Source organism: Schistocerca serialis, chromosome 8, assembly GCF_023864345.2.
Source record: "Schistocerca serialis cubense isolate TAMUIC-IGC-003099 chromosome 8, iqSchSeri2.2, whole genome shotgun sequence".
Lineage (NCBI taxonomy): Eukaryota > Metazoa > Arthropoda > Insecta > Orthoptera > Acrididae > Schistocerca > Schistocerca serialis.
In genome coordinates this window covers 307,848,424-307,873,501 of record NC_064645.1, presented here as the reverse complement: position 1 = coordinate 307,873,501, position 25,078 = coordinate 307,848,424, and the positions used below count along the sequence as shown (strand labels likewise).

The window sequence follows — 25,078 nt, the reverse complement described above, 5'->3', positions numbered from 1 at the left end:
GTGGGATTGGTAGGTTACCATAGGTTGAGGCCAGGATAATTTCAGGAACAGAAAATGTTTTGTAAGGATAACTCACATCTGCACAGCTCAGAAAAGCTGGTGGTGGAGGGAACGACTCAGAGCCCCTCTATTTCAGAACGACTTTGCCAAAAACTTAATATTTTAGCAGTCTTTTTTTTCATTGTGCCTGTCTGTGACTCAGTGCCTTTTCTGTGTGGTGAGTAGCAACCTATTCTTTCCATAATCTTGTCACTCAGGCTGGGGGATGAGAGGGTCCCACCTGTAGTGGAATCTGAGCGACATCCTATTTCTTTTTAACCTTTCCCATCCTATCCCTCTCTCCTTCTGGAGGAAGGAACTGTTTGTTCAAAAAGTTAGGTAGTATGTCACTTTTACTTGATATGTTTCCATACATTTTGCTTTCTAGAGGAAAGTATTGTCCATCAATTCTGTTGCATAATTTAAAAGGTTATTGTTTTTCAACTTCTGTCAGCCAGTATGCATATTGTTGTGATTTGTTTGTCCGTGATTTGTAAATGATGCTTCATTCATAGACAAAGTCTTGCACAGAAACACCACTTTAATTTGCAATTTTCCTGGAAACTATTCAGAGAACTGTAACAGATTTTGAATGTCATTGCCATGAAACTGTTGATAGAAAGAAATGTGAAGAGGTTGAAATGCACTGGAATGCAGTAATTGCAGAACATCTCTTTGGCTACTCCCTCTTGCACATTCAAGTTGCCTTGTAGTGACGTGTATATTGTGTATTACTGCTTGAAATGGAGCATGTTTAACCCAAACAATTAAAGTGCTACTGACAGCTGTCATGATCATAAACATTGAATCATGATTGCACCATAATTGAACATGTATTTATCAACTTTCTCATTTGCTAAAAGATTCCATATTCTTCTTATTGCTGGTGTATTTTATCCAACCAGGAAAATTATGGTGTAATTGTTTTCAGTTAAAGTTAATTAATTCAGAAGATATCACAATTTGAAGATATAATTTTATCACTACGCAAAAATACATGCACCAAATTTTAACACTAAGAACCAATAAACAAGTACCTTTGTTGACCAACCATTCCCGGTTCTGAGAAAGTTATTAGTTTAGCTCAAATTCCCATAGTTACATAGTTATTAACTAATTAAGATATGATTTCAAGACATCTACCATTTTTATACATTGTAATCTTTCACTTCAAAGCTCTGTTCTGATAATTTTGTAGTACCAAATTTTCTGAACGTAGATTTCTCATATTTTGGTTTTTGAAGGGAACATTCAAAGTTTAAAATTTTGTTAAATTAATTATAAATGGTGATTCTCTACAAAGTCAGGGTATTTTTACTGAACATAACAGTACTACATCACTACAATACCAAAAAGTTATGATTTGTGTTTCTGTAAAACACAAGGATGCAAAATGCTGGGTACACAAAGAAAATGTTTCTAAAAATCCGTGCTGGCTAACTTCTTAATTTCTCTCTTTTGTGTCATGAATTATTTTAGGAGGCTCTTGTAAATTATAAAAAACCATGAAATGGTACAATCATGACAAAAGACATGAATATAACGAGTTCAACGTTAGAACCGGGTTTCCATATGAGCTCTTGATATTCATACAAATACAGGATGTTTATAGATGAATATTGGGGTTTTAATGCTTTATAATATTTATTATATTAAGTTACAATTGTAAATGATATGTCAAATGAAAGAGCAACTCAAATAGTCTTACCAAGAACCTTATAAATGTTTAATGTGAGCACCATTTATCACATGGCACACATCAAGTCTATAGCTGATTTTTTCCCAAATGTTGATAAGTGTGTCTTCAGTGACTGTAGCAACAGATGTATCAATCCGGTTTCTTAATTCAGGGAGGTGTGCTCATAGCAGAGGCATGTACACATGATCCTTGATGAAGCCCCAAAGGAAAATATTGCATGGCGTTAGGTCGGGTGAGTGTGGAGACCATGCAAAGCAAGTCCTGTCATTGGGCCCCTTGCAGACTATCCAGCGCTTGGGTACAGTGAAGTTCAATCAATTACATACTTTGCTATGCCAGTGAGGTGGCATACCATATTGCTGGAAAATGAAGTTCTCTGGCTCATCTTCTTTCAACTGAGGGAAGAGCCATTGCTCTAATGTATCAAGGTAACAAGTGCCAGTTACAGTAGGTTCACCAAAAATGAAAGGCCCATAAACTTTCTGCCAGGGATAAGGCACAAAAAACAGTCACTTTAGGGGAATCTCATTGCATTTGTACCACCTTGTGAGGATTTTCTAAGGCCCAGATGTGCACTTTGTGAGTGTTAACATGTCCACTAAGGTGAAAGGTCAATTCATCACTGAAGACAACATTATCCAGAAAGTCTTCATCATCATGAAACAACATTTTGTTTGCAAAGTTGGCACATCATCCACGCTCTGCTGTCTTAAGAGCCTGTAATAACTGTAAACAGTAAGGACATAGTTGTACGTGTTTTCTTAAAACTTTCCAAACAGTCGGCACGGGAACTTGTAATTCACGACTAGCCTTCCAGACTGATTTCTTTGGGCTACGAGTGAACGACTCTCTCACTCGCTCAACAATCTCTTCACTAACTCTTGGTCATCTTGTGCTCTTCCCTTTACAAAGGTAGCTGGTATCATCAAATGTTATTATCACTTGGAGGATCACAACCGAACTTCAGCTGGAATGCACAGTGCACATTAACTACAGATTCGGTCTTTGTAAACTGCAAAACACAAAATGCTTTCTGTTCACTAGTCACCATCTTTGTTACTACTGCTGTCTAGTGGGTTGTGGTTAAAACATTGCAGGCTGCACATGTGCACTGGTGCCAAACACAACTGTTTGAGTTGCACTTTCATTTGACATATCATTTATAACTGTAAGTTTAATGTAATAAATATTATAAAGTGTTAAAACCCCGATATTCATTTATAAACACCCTGTACATTGTGAACATCTGAATAACTTTAGGTGCAAGTGCTTCAATCCTATAACAACAAAGCACAGACTGATGCACTTCAGGTGCACAAGGAAATACATAAACATACCTGAGTTATGTGTTTTCTTACATCTTGTACAGTAGGGCAGAAATTTGTAGGACCTCTTCTCCTGGAGGCAGGACAGTGTTTTGCAGCATTCTTATCTTGTTTTTATTTGATAAAGTTCTGCATGCAGTACATAACTGTGTTCACTTTGAAGGCTTTTACAGTACTACAGAAAAAGATATGATTATGAGTACCACAAAAAGAATGGTGGAAAAATAACTAGATGAACACAAGCACTAGTCTAGAAGGGATGAAGCAAGTGTTGTGGTTATGGAACACACCTTGCAGCCAAGATACCATCAGATTCAGTTTGATAAGACTTCAGTTCTGGCAACCACAAGCAGATACTGTGATAGGCTATACAAAGAGGCTACGGAGATTACTAAACTCATAAGTAATTTTAATCAGGTTGAGGAGAATGTGAAACTGAACTGTATTTGGATTCCAGTACTGAAGACCATGGGCTAATAGCAATAATGGAAGACAGCAGCCACCAGTTGTGCTCAAGTTCGGAAAACAAGACATCATGCCTCTGCATAGATGCATGGAAATGAAATTTTATTTTGAGCAGTAGTGAGCCAGGTTATGAATTGAGCCTTCATAAAAGGTACAATGCCCTTCAATTTGTCATCTTCAGATTATGACAAAGAACTGGGGTTACACAGAAACAAAATACTGATTACTCCATACCTACAGATTTTTCATACTCCTTTGAATTGGGATGAGCAAGAAACAAGATCACATATCCAATGTTATATAAACAGGAACAAGAACTCTGAATGTTTCCTGGACTAGATTAACAAAAATATGAAAAAACTTTCTGCAAACAGAAAAATCCTTTAGTAACAAATTACCAAGGGGAATGATGCAGCTGAAAATCAAAATAAGCAGAAAGTTAATGTAATCTTGGCTGATAGCTTTCAACACCATTGATCAATAGATAAACAATTAAGTAAGTAACCTTTTAATTGAATTACAAACAAATAAATTCTGTACAGATAATTCTTAATAATGTATTCATATGAACTATGGATAGTATAACTGTAAATTGAGCCTATGTATGACACAACTGGAAAAATATCTCACCCTGTGTTAGTATGTAGTTATACTTGAGTGCAAAAACTGTATTTAAACAAGTATAAAATATTATATCTAGAGAAGTGTGGATATTGCCTTATGCGCCTTGAAAACTAACTATTGTTGTAATCCTAAGTCTGAAAATTGGTTTCATGTAGCTCTCCACACTGCTCTATCATGTGGAAGTCTCTTCATCTCCAAATAACTACTGAAACCTATATCTTTCTAAATCTGTTTTCTATATTCAAGTCCTGGTCTCCCTCTACAGTGTTTATCCCCACACGCTTCTCTCTAGCACTGAATTTATGATCCCTTGATGTATCAGAATATGTCCTATCAGTTGATGCCTTGTTTCAGTCAAGTTATTTCACAAATTTCTTTTCTCCCATATTCTATTCAGTGGTTATGTGATCTACTCATCTAATCTTCAGCACTCTTCTGTAACTCCACAGCTCAGAAGCTTCAATTCTCTTCTAGTCTGAACAGCTTATTGTCCACATTTCACATTCATACAAGGATACACTCAGACAAATACTTTCAGAGGAGACTTGCTAACACTTAAACTTCTTCTTCAGGAAGACTTTTCTTGCCATTGCCAGCTTACATTTTATATACTCTCTACTTTGGCCACATCAAGTATTTTAATACTCAAATAGCAAAACTTACCTACTTCTTTTTGTGTCTTGTTATCTAATCTAATTCCCACTGCATCTCCCCATTTTGATTCAACAACATTCCATTACCCTTATTTGCTTTTGGTTGATGTTCATGTTCTATCCTCCTTTCGAAACAACTGTCTGTTCTCCTCAGCTGCTCTTCCATGTCCTGTTTGTCCTGACTGAATTACAAATCAATCAGAAAATCTCAAAGTTTTTGTTTCTTCTCCCTGAACTTTTAATTCTCCCTCCAATTTTATCTTTGATTTCCTTTACTGCTTGCTCATTGTATAGATTATATAACATTGAGAAAGGGCTACAACCCTGTCTCACTTCCTTCTCAACTGTTGATTGACTTTATGCCCTTCGACCCTTGTAACTGTACAAGTTTCATATAACATTTTGCTCTCTACATTTTACACCTGTAGGCTTCATAATTTCAAAGAGTGTATCCCAGTCAACATTGTCAAAAGCTTTCTCTGAATCTACAAATGCTTTAAATGCGGTTTTCCATTATTTCAATCTATCTTCTAAGGTAAATTGTAGGGTCAGTATTGCCTTCTGTGTACCTACATTTCTCCAGAACACAAACTGATCTTCCCTGGGGTTAGTTTCTAACAGTTTTTCCATCCTCCTGTAAATACTTTATTTTGTAACCACAACTTATTGAACTGATATTTGAGTAAATTCGCATCTGTCAGCACCTGCTTTCTTTAGAATTGGAATTATCACATTCTTCTTGAAGTCATATTCATCTTGCACACCAGGTGGAATAATTTTGTCATGGCTGGCTCTTCCAAGAATATCTGTAGTTCTTAGGGAATGTTGTCTACTACAGGGGACTTGGTAGGACTTAGAACTTTCAGGGCTCTGTCAAATTCTTCTTGCACTACTTACCTTCCATCTCATCTTCATCTACTTCCTCATCCTTTTTCTATAATATTGGTTCATTTCTCTTATATATCTCCTCTATATTTTCTTTCACCTTTCAGCTTTCACTTATTAGTCATCATTTTTCATCTGAGCTCTTGATATTCATACAGCTGTAGCTGGTATCTATCTTTCCCCTAGTTATATATGATTTCACTCTGTTATCTCTCAATGCTACCCATTTGTTTTCTAATGTATTCCTTTCACTTGTTTCAGTCAATCATTGCCTAATGCTCCCTTTGTAATGCTCAACAACCTCTGGTTCTTTCAGCTTATCCAGGTTCCATCTTCTTAATTTCCTAACCTTTTGCAATTTCTTCAGTTTTAATCTTCAGTTCATACCCAATAAATTATGAGGGTGGTTTGAAAAGTTCTCAGAATGGAAAAGAAAAAAAGTACTTATGTCACTGACACTTTTTTATTTTTCAATGTAGTCTTCTTGTAGATTAATGGACTTGATCCAACGATATGCCTTGATCCCATCTCGAAAATGAGTTTCCTTCAGACCTGTAAAATAGTTGTCACTCCAGCTATCAATTATGCGTTTGAAGTGAATTTTCATCCACCAAGAAAAATTTAGGAAGAGATGGAAGTCTGATGGAGCCATATCAGGTGAATAAGGTGGGTGTGGCAACACTTCGTAATTTTGCCATGGCGATGGCACGTGTTTTTGATCCAGCATCAAGAATCGTGGCACCCATCTTGCAGATAATTTTTTTCATTTCTAATTCTTCAGTTAAAATGTGATGTACCCTTTCAGATGACATCTGGCAAGCATGAGCAATTTCACACACTTTCAATCAGTGATCCACCATGACCATTTTGTGCACTTTCGCAATGATTTCTGGAGTAGTACACATCTTGACTGACAGCTGTGTGGATCATAATATAAGCTCAGCCAACCAAATTTAAATTCATTTGTCCACTTGGCAACAGTTGAATATGAAGGAGCAGAGCCCCCAAGTGTATTCTGGAAAATGGCATGAATGTCCTTTGCTTTGATACCTTTCTTTACGAAGCACTTAATCACTGGTCAAATCTCGATTTTTCCCATCTTCGCAAATCACTACGGGGGAACAACAACAGAGCCTTGTCACTGTCACAGCTGTCTTCCAAGAGCACTGGTGTGGCATGTGTTTACAGGCAACAGTCCAATGAATATCACGTGAACAACTCATTGCGCTAGCACTGACCTCTCATGGTGATTCTGAGAACTTTTCTATCCACCCCCGTGTGGTCAGAGTCCACACCTGTCCCTGGAAATCTCTTACAATTTAAAACTGGTTCCAAAATCTCTGGCTTATTATTATCTAATGAATCTGAAGATTTCTAGTGGCTCTAGGTCCTTCAACATGAACAACATTCTTTCATGATTCGTTAACCAAATGTTAGTTAAGATTAAATTATGCTAAGTGCAAAATTCTACTGGGCAGGTTATCTTTCATTCATTTCCCTCAGTCCACATTCTCCTACTAGTTTTCCTTCTCTTCCTTTTCTTACTATCGAATTCCAAACCCCATCACAATTAAACTTTCCTCTCCTTTGATTATCTGAATTATGTCTTTTATGTCATTCTACCTTCTTTCAATCTCTTCATCATCTGTGGAGCTAATTTGTATATAGACTTGTACTGCTGTGGTGGGTGTTGGCTTTGTGTCTATCTTGGCTATGATAATGCATTCACTCTTCTGTTCATAGTAGCTTACATGCATTCTCATTGTCTTATTCATTATTAGATCTATTTCTACATTACTCCAATTTGATTCTGTGTTTGTAACCCTGTATTCACCTTACCAGAAGTTCTATTCATCCCGCCACCAAACTTTACTATGTAATTCCCACTATATTGAACTACAGCCTGTCCATATCCCTTTTTAAATTTTCTAACCTACCAACACAATTAAGGCGTCTAGTATCCCACACTCTGACCCAAGGAAGGTCATTTTTGCTTTTCCTGATGGCAACATTCTCCTGAATAGTCTATGTTGAGATTTGAATATGGGACTATTGTACCTTCAGAATGTTTTACTTAAGAGGATGCCACCATCATTTAACAATGCAGTAGAGCTCCATGCCCTTGGGAAAAGTAACAGCTGTAGTTTGCTCTTGCTTTCAGCTGTTCACAGTACAAGCACAACAAGGCCATGTGGTCTGATGTTGCATTGCAATATCAGTCAGTCAACTAGACTGTCGCTCTTGTAACTACTGAATCGGATGCTTCGCCTCTTCAGGAACCACATATTTTTCTGGTCTCTCCACAAATACCCCTCCATTGTGGTTGCACCTAAGGTACACCTATCTGTATCATCGAGGCACTCAAGCCACCCCACTTCACTATGGTCTGGGTCATGGAAAGGGGGTGGGGGCCAGGGACCAAGCTATCTACAGGCTTGTATATGAAAAATAAATATTGTCATCAACCATTTAACATCCACTGCTAGGTAAAGACGTCAACTAGTTACTTCATCTTAAGACTGTCAGCTGTGCCCTTGTATTGCTGCTGCAAATTTTCTTGTGTCCACCAACCTATTATAAGGTCATCTCCTCAATCTTTTCTTCTCTTTTGGGAGCTAGAAAGGAAGTTCCTTGTTTCATCTACTATCCATTTACCTGGCCACATGTCCTGCCCATGTCAGTTTTCAATACATTTATAATAATGTATCATACTAGTGTTTGTTCCCTAATCCATTTCTTCCAGGAATTTTCGAGATGCACTTCAATGGTTTAACTCTTCATTATTGACGGTTTTTCATCAAAAGTCCATGTGTCACTACATCAGTTAAAAAAATGGTAATATGTATTGATGATGAAACTTTCCTTTTCACATATATTAGGAGCTTGATTTTGAAAACCTGATTAGTTTACCAAAAGCTCACTAGATCATTTTCACTTTTCTGTTTATTTTTTTATTTCATTTTTATTTATTTTTTTGTGAATTTCATCAGCTGGAACCATTTGGGCTGATTTATAAAATCAACAGGTCCTATTAGTATATTATTAATTTGTAGCTTCCACTAGAAGCAAACAGTACCAGTGCAGTCTTTTTACCATACTCTTCTTTCAATTCCAAATTTCCTTCATTGTGAACAGTACTGATATATGTATTCATGAGAACACTAAGATAGTGTGAATCAGTTGCTCATTTCTCAACGGCTGTTAATACAGATTTTGTTGAAACAGTCAAAAGCTTTCTCAAAAATTTTGAATGCCAGGCAATGAGTTAATTATTATCCACTGTTGGTTCACAACTCCTTATTTGTTTTCTTTTTAGGTAATGTTTCTGCAATTATTTGTACACTGTTACTTTTCATTTTTTATCTTTATGTTTACAGATTTCTCTCAATCTACTTTTCAATTTCCTCTTAGTTCATAATTGCCCTATTCATTTCACTTCTCATTTTCTTCTTCTAATTCAATTTTTCTCTCATTCTGTCCTTCTTTCACCTCTGTCTTTGATCTCCTACTGTTTCTGAGAAGTCACTCTTCATTTTTGTCTCCTATACGAAAGGTGGGTTCCTATTAGTATGTTGCCCTGTGTGATCTGGCCGTCTTTCCTAATCTCCCCAAACCTACTCCCTGTTGAATGAACATTCTGAAAGCTAGGATATTTGTTTCTACTTTTATACACGTATATCAGCAGTGTTAAGAATTTCATCTTCTGCAGTTTTTACTTGTAATTCTAGAGATTATTTATAAAATATAGTGAACTAACACACGGTCATTTATGTAACATAGATGCAAGGTGCAACTTCATAGCAAATAATTTGATAATAAGTTTGGGTGAAGAAGCAAAACTGGAAGAAATACTGGAACTGCAGTTAATGGAAGATGCAGTTCGCTCTGCAAAGGCAGACCCACCCCATCTTGCACAGACTGCTAAGGGAAAAATCACAGTCCAGCCAGAAAAGGTAATAATTAAATTTTCTTGGTAGTTCACTATCGCATACAAGATTTCATCTTTCACCCAACAGTTTTTTTTCTTTTCTAAGGCATCTCTCTTGTTAACTATGACTGACTTGCATGCCTGATGGAACAGTACACTCCTCTTTCCTATTGTAATTTTGATGTACTATGCTAAAACTTAACAGGAGCCATAAATTGTGTCACTAACTTTGTTTCAGTAATGTTACCAAAATTGTGTTACTTTTCGCTATTAGTATTACAGTTAGCTTTTTCTTCTCAATGTGAATGCACAGTTTTTAAATTACCTTGCAGATCATAGCATTTAGTATTGTCAGATGCAAGATGCTTTCTGCCTGTTAGGTAATGGCTGAAAACTTGTGAAGGACAGTCACACTCACTGATATTAAGAAAGTAGTGGCAAAGTTCTCAGACTCCAAGAGCACAGACTTCTCTTGGTTGTCCATTTATGTAATCAGAAAAACAGTGCATATAATTAGTCAATCATTGGCCTTTCTCTTGAATGGGTGTCAAGAAGTTGGAGTATTTCCTACAGTACTAAAAATATTGAAAATTATTCCAGTGTACAATTAGGGGACAAACATGATCTCAAAAATTACTCACCAGTTTCAGTAGTTCTTATTTTCTCCAAAATATTTGAGTCTCTTTTTTATAACCCACTAAACAACTATTTTGCATTGCATAATCTACTTTCTAATAGTCAATTTGCCTTCCGAGAAGACTGTTCTATCAGTTGTGAATGAAGTAATAACAGCCTTTGAGAATAAAATTATAGCTTCAATTCTTTCGTGTAACTTAAGTAAGGATTTAACTGTACGCTGATCATCCAGAACATTACAACCACCTAACTAATACCCTTTATGTCCATCTTTGGCATGGATAACAGGAGTGATGCATCATGGCATGGAAGCAGTGAGGCCTTGGTATGTCACTGGACGGAGTTGGAAGCACATCTGCATACATGACTCAACTAATTCCCAGAAATTTCTGGTAGAGGATGATGAGCTCTGAAACCTCATTCAATCACATCCCAGATGTGCTCAATCAGTTTCAAATCTGGTGAGGTGGGGGTCAGAACATCAATTGGAACTTGGCACTGTGTTCCTCAAACTACTCCATCACACTCCTGTCCTTGTGATATGGCACATTATCTTGTTATGAAATGCCACTGCCATCAGGAAACATGATCATCATGAAGGGATGTACTTAGCTATCATGGTGTTTTGCACAAGCTTCACTGAATCCTCAGATGCCCACGTGAATGTTTTCCTGAGCATAATGGAGCCACTGCCGGCTTGTCTTCACTGTGCAGTACAGATGTCAAGGAGCTGTTCCTCTGGAACACAATGGATTCGCACCCTCCCATCAGCATGATGAAGAAGGTTTCAGGATTCAGCGGACCATGCAATGGCCTGCGACTGCACCAGTGGTCACGTGCCCATTTCAGTCATAGTTGCCAATGTTGTCATGTCAACACTGGCCCATGCATGCATGGGTCATTGGCTGTAGAGGCCCACTCTTAGGAGAGTTTGGTGTACTGTGTGATCAGACACACATGTACTCTGCCCAGCATTAAAGTCTGATGTTAGTTCCACCGCTGTTCACTGCCTGTCCTATTTTACCAGTCTGCCCGACCTAGAATGTTGGACATCTGTAATGAGGGGCAGCTGCCCAGGCCGACAACATCTGGATGGGGTTTCACGTTGGTTTCAACATGTGCTGAAGACACTCACTACAGCACTCCTTGAACACTTGACATGTCATGCAGTTTCCAAAATGCTCATGCCAAGCCTCCGGGGCATCACAATCTGCCCTCAGTCAGACTCAGATAGATCATGCATCTTCCCCATTCAACAGGCAGACAGCAAGCTCACTAATATTATATGCACTGTGTGTGTGTCTGACTAGTAGTCATTCTTCACCAGGTGATGCTGCTATCACATGGACTGATTTAGTAGTCATAATGTTCTGGCTGATCAGTGTACTTCTCATGATATGTTACTTGTCAAACTCAAATTCCATGATGTACAAGAGTCTGCATTGCAGCAATTGTATCACACCTAAGCCATAGGAAATAGTTTGTACCTACTAGAAACAGACACTCACGGCTGCAAGATGTTAAAACAGTGGTTCCACAAGGTCCTGTCCTTGGGCTCTTCTTTTTTATAATTGCAGTCAATGATTTATCCCATTGTGTTCCTACATCTATCATTTGTTATGCCGAAGACACAATTTTGCTAGCTCAGCATGAAAACACATTATTTCTGCAAGGTATAATGCAAGATGTCATGGAGTCAGCATTAAATTGGTTCTCATCCGAAACATTGCTTTGCAACCCTGATTATACTGGGATTGTCAAAAGTGGGAGGTATGAAAGCAGTCAAAGTTCTAGGAATTCATGTATACTCTAAGTTAAATTGGGAAACACCCATCAACCATACCTGTACAAAATTATCTCTAGTTCCTTATTTAATGTAGAGATGTGGTAATGAAAGAATATTTAAGAGTTATTTATTTTGCACTCTCTCAGTCACATATAGTGTATGGACTTCTGATGTGGGGACATACTCCTCACATCAGTGAAATTGTAAAACTTCAAAAGAAGGTGGTATGAGCAATGAGCAATGCTGGGAAATTAGAGGACTGCCAGCCACTATTCTTATGGCTCAAAATGTTAACAGTCATTAATTTCCGTATACATAGCTCAATATAGCAGATTTCAAAATGTGGGAAAACATACACTACCATAACATGAGATGCAAAATAAAATTAGATATGCCTAGGCACAGGCCGCCAAGGACAGGGAATTCCCATCTAATCAATAGCTTAAGAATATTTAATAAACTTCCATTTTTTGCTTGATCAGCTCACATAACTAGCTTCAGAAACATGCTATTAAATTGGTTATTATTAATCCTTTTTATGCTATAACTGAATATATTGATAAAAATCAGTTGATATTAATTTTTAAGGTTTTCACTATATGATGTCATTGACTGTATTTATTTATTATGTAACAATACCGGAGAAGGAAAGTTGCTACTCGCCGTATAGCGGAGATGCTGAGTTGCTATAGGCACAATAAAAAGATTCACACAATTATAGCTTTCGGTCATTAAGGCCTTTGTCAGCAGTAGACACACATACACACATGCACACACATACTCACGCAAACACAACTTGCACACACGTCTGCAGTCTCAGAGAACTGAAACCACACTGTGAGCAGCAGCACCAGTGCTTGATGGGAGTGGCGACTGGGTGAGGGTAAGGAGGAGGCTGGGGCGGGGAGGGGGCGGGATAGTATGGTGGGAGTGGCGGACAGTGAAGTGTTGCAGTTTAAATGGAGGGCAGGGGAGAAGGTATGGAGGGGGGAGGGGGTAAGTAGTAGAAAGGAGAGAAATAAAAAGAAATTAAAAGACTGGGTGTGGTGGTGAAATGACAGCTGTGTAGTGCTGTAATGGGAACAGGGAGGGGGCTGGATGGGTGAGGACAGTGACTAACAAAGGTTGAGGCCAGGAGGGTTGAGGGAACATAGGATGTATTGCAGGGTAAGTTCCCACCTGCGCAATTCAGAAAAGCTGGTGTTGGTGGGAAGGATCTGCATGGCACAGGCTGTGAAGCAGTCATTGAGATGAGGGATATCATGTTTGGTAGCGTGTTCAGCAACAGGGTGGTCCACTTGTTTTTTGGCCACAGTTTGTCGGTGGTCATTCATGCAGACTGACAGCTTGTTGGTTGTCATGTCTACATAGACTGCAGCACATTGGTTGCAGCTTAGCTTGTAAATCACATGACTGGTTTCCCAGGTAGCCTTGCCTTTGATGGGATAGGTGATGTTAGTGACCGGACTGGAGTAGGCGGTGGTGGGAGGATGTATGGAACAGGTCTTGCATCTAGGTCCATTACAGGGGTATGAGCCATGAGGTAAAAGACTGGGAGCAGGGTTTGTGTAAGGGTGGACGAATATATTGTGTAGGTAGGTGGACAGAGGAATACCACGGCAGGAGGGGTGGGAAGGATAATAGGCAGGACATTTCTCATTTCAGGGCACGACGAGAGGTAATCAAAATCCTGGCAGAGAATGTAATACAGTTGCTGTAGGATTTACAGTACTGTGTCATAAACCTTTTGTTCAACTTAAACATACGTTATCGTATTGCCTGTTTTAGAGTGAAGCAAATAAGTATTATGGTGCATGCGGTTACACTACTAGGCATATTTGTAATCAAAGAATCGAATTTAAAAAACTGCATAATTAGATGATGTGGACAGATTTGCTATAACAAGCTGCATGCTAATAGTTTAAACTCTTAAGGAAAGATTTCTTGGAATAAATGGTACATTTAAAAAGATTTTGAACATACAAAATTGGAGCTATATATTTTGAAGAAAATAGTAAAATGTATTGAAAACTGTAAGTGCTACAGAAAAGATAAGTTACACATTTTCCAGCGTCATTGGTGAGGGCAAACAAAACAGAAATCACACAGATTAATTTATTACACCAAAAAAAGGCTGTCATCATAAAAGAGATCTTTGTCTTTGGATGTTAGAATGTTTGCAGTGTCAAGAGATGTTTTATGCATGTGCTAGCTTTTTCAGAATAGCTTATTACGTCACCTTTATTACTATGTGACTATCCCCAAACCCAGAACCAGTTGCAGACTGCATATCTATTGGCTTAGAGGCCCATGTCCGACATTGCTGAACCGATCAAGAATGGGGTGAGTGCTACACTGCAATCACAGGACACATATTAGCTTGTCTAGACCATTACTGATGCTGTCACTGCAGAAAATACAGAAAACTCTGGAGGCAAATCTGAGCAAGTTTGGGATTCCAGAGAACAACAGAGACAATACAGACAAGTAAGTGATTAATCTTGCACGAGAGAGGCTAGGCCTGCAGGTGACATTGATAAAAGTCATAGAGTGGGATGCAAGACACTAGGATCTACAAAACGTCGACCTATAATAATGAAGTTTGTATCACAGAAGAAAAGATCTTCAGTGTGAAAAAGAAAATCATGAAGTCAGGATCTCACCCCTGGAAGAATAAAAGATTTTGAGCATCATGATCTCAAGGTCTGGGCTACAAAACATTGACAAATGACAGTAGGATAGTGGTGAATACTGAAGATGGGAAAATATCAGTCTGCAATGCAAATGAACTCCAAAGCTTGCTCTTTGGGAGCTAAGAACATGTCAACTCCTGTTGTTTCTATTTTGTGCATTTATATTTTGTGTCTTTGTTTTGTAAAGAAACATTTTATTTTGTAGTACTTTCATTGGAACCATTTTATGTTAACATTTGCTTGTTTAGGTTTACTTTTAGCACTAGTTATGAATTTTACATTCAGTTTTCATACTTATAGTTGTTATTTCAGTATTACTTCACTATTCCAACAGGGTTTTCATACAGATATTAATTTACTGTCAGGTTATTATTTTATTAATTAGTAGCATAATTTTAGATATACTGTTTCTCTGCTGCTCTTGCTGTTTCCTTTTACACCATTATTTTATTCCTGTTTCAGTATAGTCTGTTGTTCTTACTGTTTTCCCTTACATTTTTATATTCAGTATAATCACCATTTTATTGCCACTTTCTCATATTTTTATATCCTACTCTCCTTGGCACCATGTTTTATTGATCTCTGGAAAACTCAAGCCCCTTCAACTTTATTGCACTGGTGGTCAAGCACACTGGTGGACAAGCACACCTGACTTTGTACCTTCCCCTGGCTTCTGTTTTCTGGCTGCTGCCTGCCTGCTTTCAAGTTCATGTGCCCCCTTGCCTGCTTTCAAGTTCATGTGCCCCTTCTCCCTCCACACTGCATTCCGTGTGGTACTGTGCCACCTGTCACTGGCACAGCACATCCTCCAGTCTGCTGACTAATAATGGAAAGGACTCATGATAGCTCTACACTACAGCTTGTCCATAAAAATGTGCAGTATTTGCCAACATACCTGACAGAGTTTTGGCACACATTTCAGGGCCTCAATTTTCATGTCATACTCCTGTCAGAGACATGGCTGAAGCTGGGTATCCCTTTCATTTCAATCAATCTTGATGGCTACATTTTTCTGAGACATGATAGATGAGGGAAGCATATATATATACATGCAAATTTGTACCTCAAATTCACGCTCACATCTAAAAACAAAGACAAATGGCCTGAATTCATGTTCACAGAAATTAAACCTCTCAACAGAAAGTATCTCATTTGTGTAATATACAATCCACCAAATGTTGTACAGCTCTCTAGCTTTAAATTTGTGCTCTCAAGTCTTAAACCTTTGTATCAACAGTAATTTTGCTAATGATATACTGATTCCACTGGGGCCTACTCATCATATGGCAGACACTCGTACACAACCAAATCTCCAAATACAGTAATTCACACAGGTTAGATCTCTGCACCAGACTTGCCTGCTCATTATGTAATTTTCATGAACTGCTCATTGCAATGCCCAAAGAACAAACTGCAAGTGGTGACTTTTAGAGATTTTAAGTGCATGAATATGACTGAGTTTACAGCTGACACCTGTGGTATTTATTAGCAGACAACAGGAAATATTTTTGACATAAATAATGAACTATCTAATTTCACCAAGAGACTCAATAACTTATGAGATAAACATGGTCCTCTAAAAATAGTAAAAGTGAGAGTAAACTTGTGCCATGACTTACAGGCCACCTCAAACACCTTCTGAGCATCAGAGATGCAGCACACAAGACATATAGTGGCACTGGACCTTTGATAATCATTTCATTAACAAGCAACTACACACCGGAGTTATTCAATCTGTGAGAAATGCAAAACTCAGGTATGCCCACTTGCTAACTGAGGACTTTCACAGACTCACCATCCTGTGAGGTTTAGGTACAGACAAATCTAAATCTGCAGCTGAAACTCTAGTTGCCATTGAGAACTATGTATTTTAAAACATTGAACGAATTTTTTGCCATGCTGACATCTTCAGTACACCAACTCACAGGGATGCAAACCATAGATTCCCTTAAAGTATTAGTGGTTGCTACAAACAAAACATATTTTCTGGATCCAGTAAGCCCTAACACAGCCAGCAAGTCATTTCTTCAACAGATGCATACACAATAATGTTTTTGTTGTTGTGGTCTTCAGTCCTGAGACTGGTTTGATGCAGCTCTCCATGCTACTCTATCCTGTGCAAGCCTCTTCATCTCCCAGTACCTACTGCAACCTACATCCTTCTGAATCTGCATAGTGTATTCATCTCTTGGTCTCCCTCTACGATTTTTACCCTCCATGCTGCCCTCCACTGCTAAATTTGTGATCCCTTGATGCCTCAAAACATGTCCTACCAAGTGATCCCTTCTTCTAGTCAAGTTGTGCCACAAACTTCTCTTCTCCCCAATCCTATTCATTACCTCCTCATTAGTTACGTGATCTACCCACCTTATCTTCAGCATTCTTCTGTAGCACCACGTTTCGAAAGCTTCTATTCTCTTCTTGTCCAAACTAGTTATCGTCCATGTTTCACTTCCATACATGGCTACACACCATACAAATACTTTCAGAAACGACTTCCTGACACTTAAATCTATACTTGATGTTAACAAATTTCTCTTCTTCAGAAACGATTTCCTTGCCATTGCCAGTCTACATTTTATATCCTCTCTACTTCGACCATCATCAGTTATTTTACTCCCTAAATAGCAAAACTCCTTTACTACTTTAAGTGTCTCATTTCCTAATCTAATTCCCTCAGCATCACCCGATTTAATTTGACTACATTCCATTATCCTTGTTTTGCTTTTGTTGATGTTCATCTTATATCCTCCTTTCAAGACACTGTTCATTCCGTTCAACTGCTCTTCCAAGTCCTTTGCTGTCTCTGACAGTATTACAATGTCATCGGCAAACCTCAAAGTTTTTACTTCTTCTCCATGAATTTTAATACCTACTCCGAATTTTTCTTTTGTTTCCTTTACTGCTTGCTCAATATACAGATTGAATAACATCGGGGAAAGGCTACAACCCTGTCTCACTCCTTTCCCAACCACTGCTTCCCTTTCATGCCCCTCGACTCTTATAACTGCCATCTGGCTTCTGTACAAATTGTAAATAGCCTTTCGCTCCCTGTATTTTACCCCTGCCACCTTCAGAATTTGAAAGAGAGTATTCCAGTTAACATTGTCAAAAGCTTTCTCTAAGTCTACAAATGCTAGAAACGTAGGTTTGCCTTTTCTTAATCTTTCTTCTAAGATAAGTCGTAAGGTTAGTATTGCCTCACATGTTCCAACATTTCTACGGAATCCAAACTGATCTTCCCCGAGGTCTGCTTCTACCAGTTTATTCATTCGTCTGTAAAGAATTCGCGTTAGTATTTTGCAGCTGTGACTTATTAAACTGATAGTTCGGTAATTTTCACATCTGTCAACACCTGCTTTCTTTGGGATTGGAATTATTATATTCTTCTTTAAGTCTGAGGGTATTTCGCCTGTCTCATACATCTTGCTCACCAGATGGTAGAGTTTTGTCATGACTGGCTCTCCCAAGGCCATCAGTAGTTCTAATGGAATGTTGTCTATTCCCGGGGCCTTGTTTCGACTCAGGTCTTTCAGTGCTCTGTCAAACTCTTCATGCAGTATCTTATCTCCCATTTCGTCTTCATCTACATCCTCCTCCATTTCCATAATATTGTCCTCAAGTACATCGCCCTTGTATAAACCCTCTATATACTCCTTCCACCTTTCTGCCTTCCCTTCTTTGCTTAGAACAGGGTTGCCATCTGAGCTCTTGACATTCATACAAGTGGTTCTCTTCTCTCCAAAGTTATAATATAACTGTGGAAATGATCATTTTTCTCATCAGTCCACTACCACACAAAATAACAGATATTTTAAACCATTCTCTGACCTCTAGCATCTTCCCTACAGTCTGGAAACAGGAAGTTATAAGACCCTTACAAAAGTAGGACTCTGCCAAACAACACTCCATCTACAGGTCTCTTTGCATTGTACCAGCCTTAGAATACATAGGACACGAACAGCTTACTAATTATTTAACATCAAATAAGCTTTTACTTGAATATCCAACTGGTTTCTGGCAAAGTTGCAGCATGGTGACTGCTCTTATAAGAAGCTGATGAACCGAAACAAGCTATCAACAAACAACAGGTGACTATTTTGTGCTTTTTGGATTTCAGAAAAGCTTTCGACACTGTCGACTTCGACATTCTGCTTGCTAAAGCCACAAGGGAAAATTCATGTGCTGTACAATGGTTCCACATCCTGCCAACAGTGTATAACGATTGGAACTAAAAGGTTACAGTGGAGGGATGTAGTATCAGGGGTTCCACAAGGATCAGTATTGGGCCCAGTACTTTTTCATTATTTGTTAATGATGTGTCAACTATTCTCTTCCACTGAAAATATCACCTATATGCTAATGACCTTCAGTTACATGTAATTACAAGTCCCACACACCTGTGCAAAGGGGCATCCAGCATGTAAATACTGATTCACTTGCCTTATCAGAAGAACTTAGGTTTGTAACTTTACCCATCTGAAACACAAACAGCCTTAGTCACTCACAAAAGACTTATTATCATGCAGTTCAGAGACTGTCTTTCACTCTTAATCCTAAAGAGGACAGAAATAACATTTTCTTCTTCTGCATAAAACTTGGGGATGAATCTGGGCCATCACTTAGACTTGACTGAACAAACAACTGTTGTCTGTAAGAATGTCTCAGTGTCACTTCATTCAGTACTGATATATAAAAAAATGTATTTCCGTTTGAGCATAGAAAGAAGCTCATAGAGTCACTAACACTCCTCACACTTGAATTTGGTGATGCTATTTTCCAAAGACTGACATGCAGGCTAGACTGTCGGTGAATTCTTGTGTACAATACATTTGTAATGTACACTATTTCAATTACATCAAGTCTGCCAAAAAAAATTATCTCATGGCTATGTGCAGATAAGTACAGAGACTATATGCTCTATGTTTGCCCTATCTTCTTCTCAATCCTTGCACTCCTTCTTATTTATCTTCAACTCTTGCACTACTATCTGAACAGCACAGCAGAAAAATTCGTTCTCAACAAACTAGGATCCTCTCTGTAACACCACATAACACTGCAATGCTCTCTAAATCATTTTATGCATAAGAAACCTGACTTTGTAACAATCTTCCTCAAGTTATCAAAGAAATTAAATTCCTTCCAAACTTCAAAATACAGGTAATGACCCCCTTCTTTCACCATAGCCATCTCTCCTATATGCTAGCCTGCATTTTACTTTCATCAATCCTTCCTCCCTCATAACTTTTCCCTCCCCCATGCTGGTGAAGTTCTTTCATGACAGCCACTGCCACTGTCATTTCAATCTTCTCTTTCTCTATCCCTTTTTTATTCAGATAATATTAAAATAGGTTCAGATTAGATTGGATTAGATTAGTACTTGTTCCATAGATCATCAATATGACACTTTGTAATGATGTGGAATGTGTCAGGTTAAAAAAGGTGTCTATACAAGATATTACATTACACAACATATTAAATGACACTTTTTTGTCAGGGTTGGGGAACTTACCCACTTACTATATCAAAAAATTCATCTAATGAGTAAAAGGAGTTGCCATTAAGAAATTCTTTTAGTTTCCTTTTAAATGCTATATGGCTATCTGTCAGACTTTTGATGCTATTAGGTAAGTGACCAAAGCCTTTTGTGGCAGCATAATTTAATCTCTTCTGAGCCAAAGCTAGATTTAACCTTGAGTAGGGAAGATCATCTTTTTTCCTAGTGTTGTAGCCATGTACACTGCTATTACTTCTGAATTCTTTCGAATTCTTAATAACAAATTTCATAAGTGAATATATATATTGTGAGGCTACAGTGAAGATCTCTAGCTTTTTAAATAAGTGTCTGCAGGATGATCTTGGCTGAGCTCCAGCAATTATTCTGATTACACACTTTTGTGCAATGAACAAATGTACTAAACTAACCTAATGCTCTTTACCATTATTATTATTATAATTATAATAATAATTATTATTATTACTCATCCACAATACTATTGCACTTTGCTGGTATCAGAAACATGTGCTGATGTCACGGTAAACAAATACAATGGTGATAAGGAAAACACATTGTACCACCAGTGCTTTCAGGTCAGGTGTGCATGTGCTATCAAACGCAATTACGTGCTGACTCACAGTGAGCTGACTGAAGCACCCTCACTCCCTGATTCAATAATTTTCTAGTTGAGTAATATTAATTTCACTTATTATTATTGTAAATGTTTTTGTAATATCTTTGGCATGTTGATCCTGGTCAGACATAAGAGCGTGTCTTAATCTGATCAGTCTAAATAAGCAATAGATAAATAAATGTTTGGCTTACTTATTGGGCGAATTTAAAAATTTTAGATGTTGTCATAATCCACTCATACGTTAAAAGTTTTAACACAGTAAGTCACAAGTCACATATCACAGGTAGAAACTCTTGTTTGTAATGGGAGTTGTTCCAGTGATAACTAACTGTTTACACAAATAACTTGATATACCAACAAAAATAATAGATAAATAAAAAAAGTATACTCACCAATTGGTGGCAGAAGAAAACACATAAAAGTCAAGTAAATGTGGAAGCTTTCAGAGTGAATGATTCCTTCTTTTGACAGAATGGTTTAAGGGAAAGGAGGAATGGAAAAGTCAACCAGAACCCGGGATCAGGTGATACTTACAAGATGGGATGAGAAGGAAAGATCAGTCTTTCCTTCCCACCCCATCCATTAAGTGTCCCCTGACATGGAGTTCTGGGCAACTTTTCCATAATTCTCCCCATTCCCTAAGCCTTGCCAGTCTTTTTCTTTCCTTTATCTTCCTTCCCCTACGACCCTAAATAACTTAGTATGCTACTTGATTCAGAAGAATATTCTTCAGTTAACATTGTTGATATTTTATCATAACCAGTAGAATTTTTTGATTTTAAATATTTTGTAGTGAACATCACTTGGAGTGTTGTGAGGGTTATTTTCATATTGCTGAAGTTAAAATTATTTGTAATGGCTGGTCTGAGATGTTCTACAGCAGCAGCTATAAAAACTGACAACCCCATCTTTGCAGTTGTGAAACATCTGTTAAAAATTTTGCAACACTGCTCCATCTGTTCATACCATTTACTGTTGACCACCCCAGGTAGCTGTGTGCTCAGCGCAACGAAATGTCATGCCTAACGGCCCGGGTTTGATTCCTGGCTGGGTCAGAGGTTTTCTCTGCTCAGGGACTGGGTGTTGTGTTGTCCTTATCATCATCATTTCATCCCCATTGACATGCAAGTCGCCGAAGTGGCATCAACTTGAAAGACTTGCACCAGGTGAACGATCTACCCGACAAGAGGCCCTAGCCACATGGCATTTCCATTTACTGTTAAAGCAATCTGCTCCCCCTTATCTGTGGTTGGACCAGTCTCCTCCTTCACTATGTCCCATACTGTCTTTATTTTGTTACTTGATCTTTGTCTCATAATGCATTTGCTTTGATGTTTGTATTACTGCCTTCATATTTTGAATTATGCCCCATGCTATAGCACTGTCAGTTAAGTTTCTCACTGACAGGTAAAGTTTCCTTTTGTCTTACAAGATATCCATAGCTTTTTGGCAGAGTCTGATACTATAGGGGGAAAATAGTTTTCAGATAAAGCAATTTAATAAATGTTTTGTATTTTTAATTCATGTTATGGACTCTGTATAAATCACTTCACTTCATGTCTTGTAGGAGTTTCCTAAAATAATCAATTTTTTACACACTGACTTCCCTCCCGAACAGCATTTGACATAATAAAAACTGCGTTTCATGGTCTGAGAGGTCATTGACCTTTTTTTTTTAATACAACTTTTTCATTGACCTTTCTATAAAGATATTATCAGTGGCGCTTTTTGGGAAATTAGCTGTCTTAGTTGGGAAATTTACAGTCATGATTATGTTGAATGCTAATATTACCAGTTTCAATAAATTCTTACTGGAAGAATTTTTAATAAAATCTTTATTAAAATCACCAGAACCCTATTTCCATTGTTGAATATTTTTCCCTTGTAGGATATTGAATATGCCAATAGAGTTTCAGTGTGCTTTATGGACAGATTAAAATTCGCTACAGGTGCTGGACATTACCCATAAAGTTACTATGATGAAGGATGTGTAATGAGATTCTACTTCTGTTGTGTATGCCTCGATATGCTGTTCCAAGCAGAATTTATTATCTGTGTTGTCAAAGATGTGATAATTCCTGACGCATGTGGCAAGTCCCTTTTCTTAGTTCCTGCTCTAAAGAAGTGAGGCACTAAGTTTTACTCCATTCAGTCTGTAGAGCAGCATTTTTCCCCTCTTGTTTTACTATATCCTGCAAAATTACCAACAATTCTCATCTATTTTCCCAATTCCCATTTCACTACAGTCGCCCCAACAGATGAGAAAAAAAGGAAAAAACCCACAGCATCCATCACACCATACCCTGGATTAACTCTAAAAAGCTGTTTTCCTTATATATATCTTACAATATTCATTTCTTTGTTATTTCAGGCACTGGTCCCAAAATACAGGATGTCTGCCCCACCAGTGGTCCATGCAAACTCATCAGCTGAGATACGGTAACTGTTCCACTAGCGTGGGCTTTAATATCTCTTTCTTTTAAATAAAAATATTTATTTTGAAGCCCAGCAGGTATTGATTCAAAATAGTTATTTTCATCTCATATTCTTATTTTGTTCACACAGTGCTAGTGCAAGGTGTATGTGGAAGCAGTGAGTGGTGTGTCACAGTGATTTTTGTTGTTTCCAAAGTGCACATTAGATGAACTGTAGGATGGTTATGCAACATTGATGCCTGGAGTAATGTTTCAGTTAGACAATCCCTGCAAACCACAGACATCATATCAAAGTCTGTATTTCATCTGTATAAAGCATACTTGGAATGAAATTGGGCATACCTACTGAACACATCACTGCCACACAATATTTAGGTGTACTCAAAGGTTGTGGTGCCATAGTGTGGTTGTCTTTTTCTGCAATGCCAAGTAGTCTGTACTATCAATTTCATACATCTTGACAACAAACTGCTTCTTGTTGAAGGTTCTTTCTGAGTTTCCTAGTCATTTTCATGTAGACAGAAGTGAGGTTCATCACTGAATTCAACACTTCGGCAGTTGCGTCGACCTGTGACTGCCTTATATGGCACCATAGCAACCTGTACTAAAGCTGATGGGCTGTTGAATATAGTTACTATAAAGTCAGCATGAATAAAATTACCTGCATATGCTGTTGCAGCTGTATATTACATAACAATTGCAGATTTGAGCGCTCTCTCGATGTTCAAAGGTCAGATCCCTGGCTGGTAACGAAATCTATTGAAAAATATCATGTCTTCTAATCAAATGGTATGAGACTTCCTATATAAAGTGCTTATTGGTTTTACTTAGGCCTATGTTAGCTTCATTGTATCCAAAAACTACTCTGAGACAGAGGATCAAGGTGTTTAATGTGATGATTCAAGTGGCCCCACAATGCTTACCAGAGCTTCTTTTGAAAGAATCAGGAGCCAAAATATGTACATGAAAGGGGCATTCAAGTCACAAACAACCATTGAGGTGTGAGCAGGGGCATTATCATGATGTAATGTCCACGAGAGATTTTACCACAATTCTGGTCGTTTTCTTCAGATTGCTTCAAGCAGATGGTGTCTAACTGCCAGGTAGTATTCTTTATTGACCATATGATCATAAGTCAGGAATTCATGGTGCACTGTCCCATTTTAATTGAAGAAAACAGAGAGAAGAACCTTCGCATTTGATCAAACTTGTCAAATTTTTTTCGGTCTTGGTTCTTCAGGCATTTCCCATTGGGACGATTGGGCATTGGTTTCGATGTCATACCTGTACACCCATGTTTAGTCACCTGTTATAACCTTCTTTAGAAGTTGTGGATTATTGTAGAGCTATTCAGCAATTCCTGAGCAATGTCTGTATGATGTTGTTTTTGTTGAAATTCAACAATTTTGGAACAAATTTTGCTGCTACATGTTTCATTCACAAACCATCCAAAAAAATTTGCTTGACCTGGGTCAAAAGATATGCTGAGATCAACAGCAACCTGTCTGATGGTGATTCAGTGATTTTACGGAACCATTTTATTTAATAGTCCTACATTGTTATCAGTAACTGATGTGCCAGGGCATCTTCAACATCTTCTTCTTGACCATCTTTGAAATGTTTGTGCCACTCACAAACCCTTGTCTTGTTGTAGTAGACTCACTAAAAGCCACAGTCACCATTTCAAATGTGGTGTTTCATTTTATTCCATTTTAATGCAGATTCTTTGATCCATCTTTTTCTAAAGTAAAAATTCATGTGGCCCTCAAAAACATGTAT

The 25,078-nt window shown here is 37.9% G+C and overlaps 1 protein-coding gene across 1 annotated transcript in view; it reads left to right on the top strand.

Moving 5' to 3' along the window:
* Positions 1-25,078, top strand: part of LOC126416990 (uncharacterized) — a 335,028-nt gene that overhangs the window by 13,867 nt on the left and 296,083 nt on the right. Inside the window, exons 3-4 of the mRNA XM_050084875.1 lie at positions 9,471-9,643; positions 23,236-23,303. Coding sequence (XP_049940832.1) covers positions 9,471-9,643; positions 23,236-23,303 — 241 coding nt within the window. The remainder of the gene's footprint in view (positions 1-9,470; positions 9,644-23,235; positions 23,304-25,078) is intronic.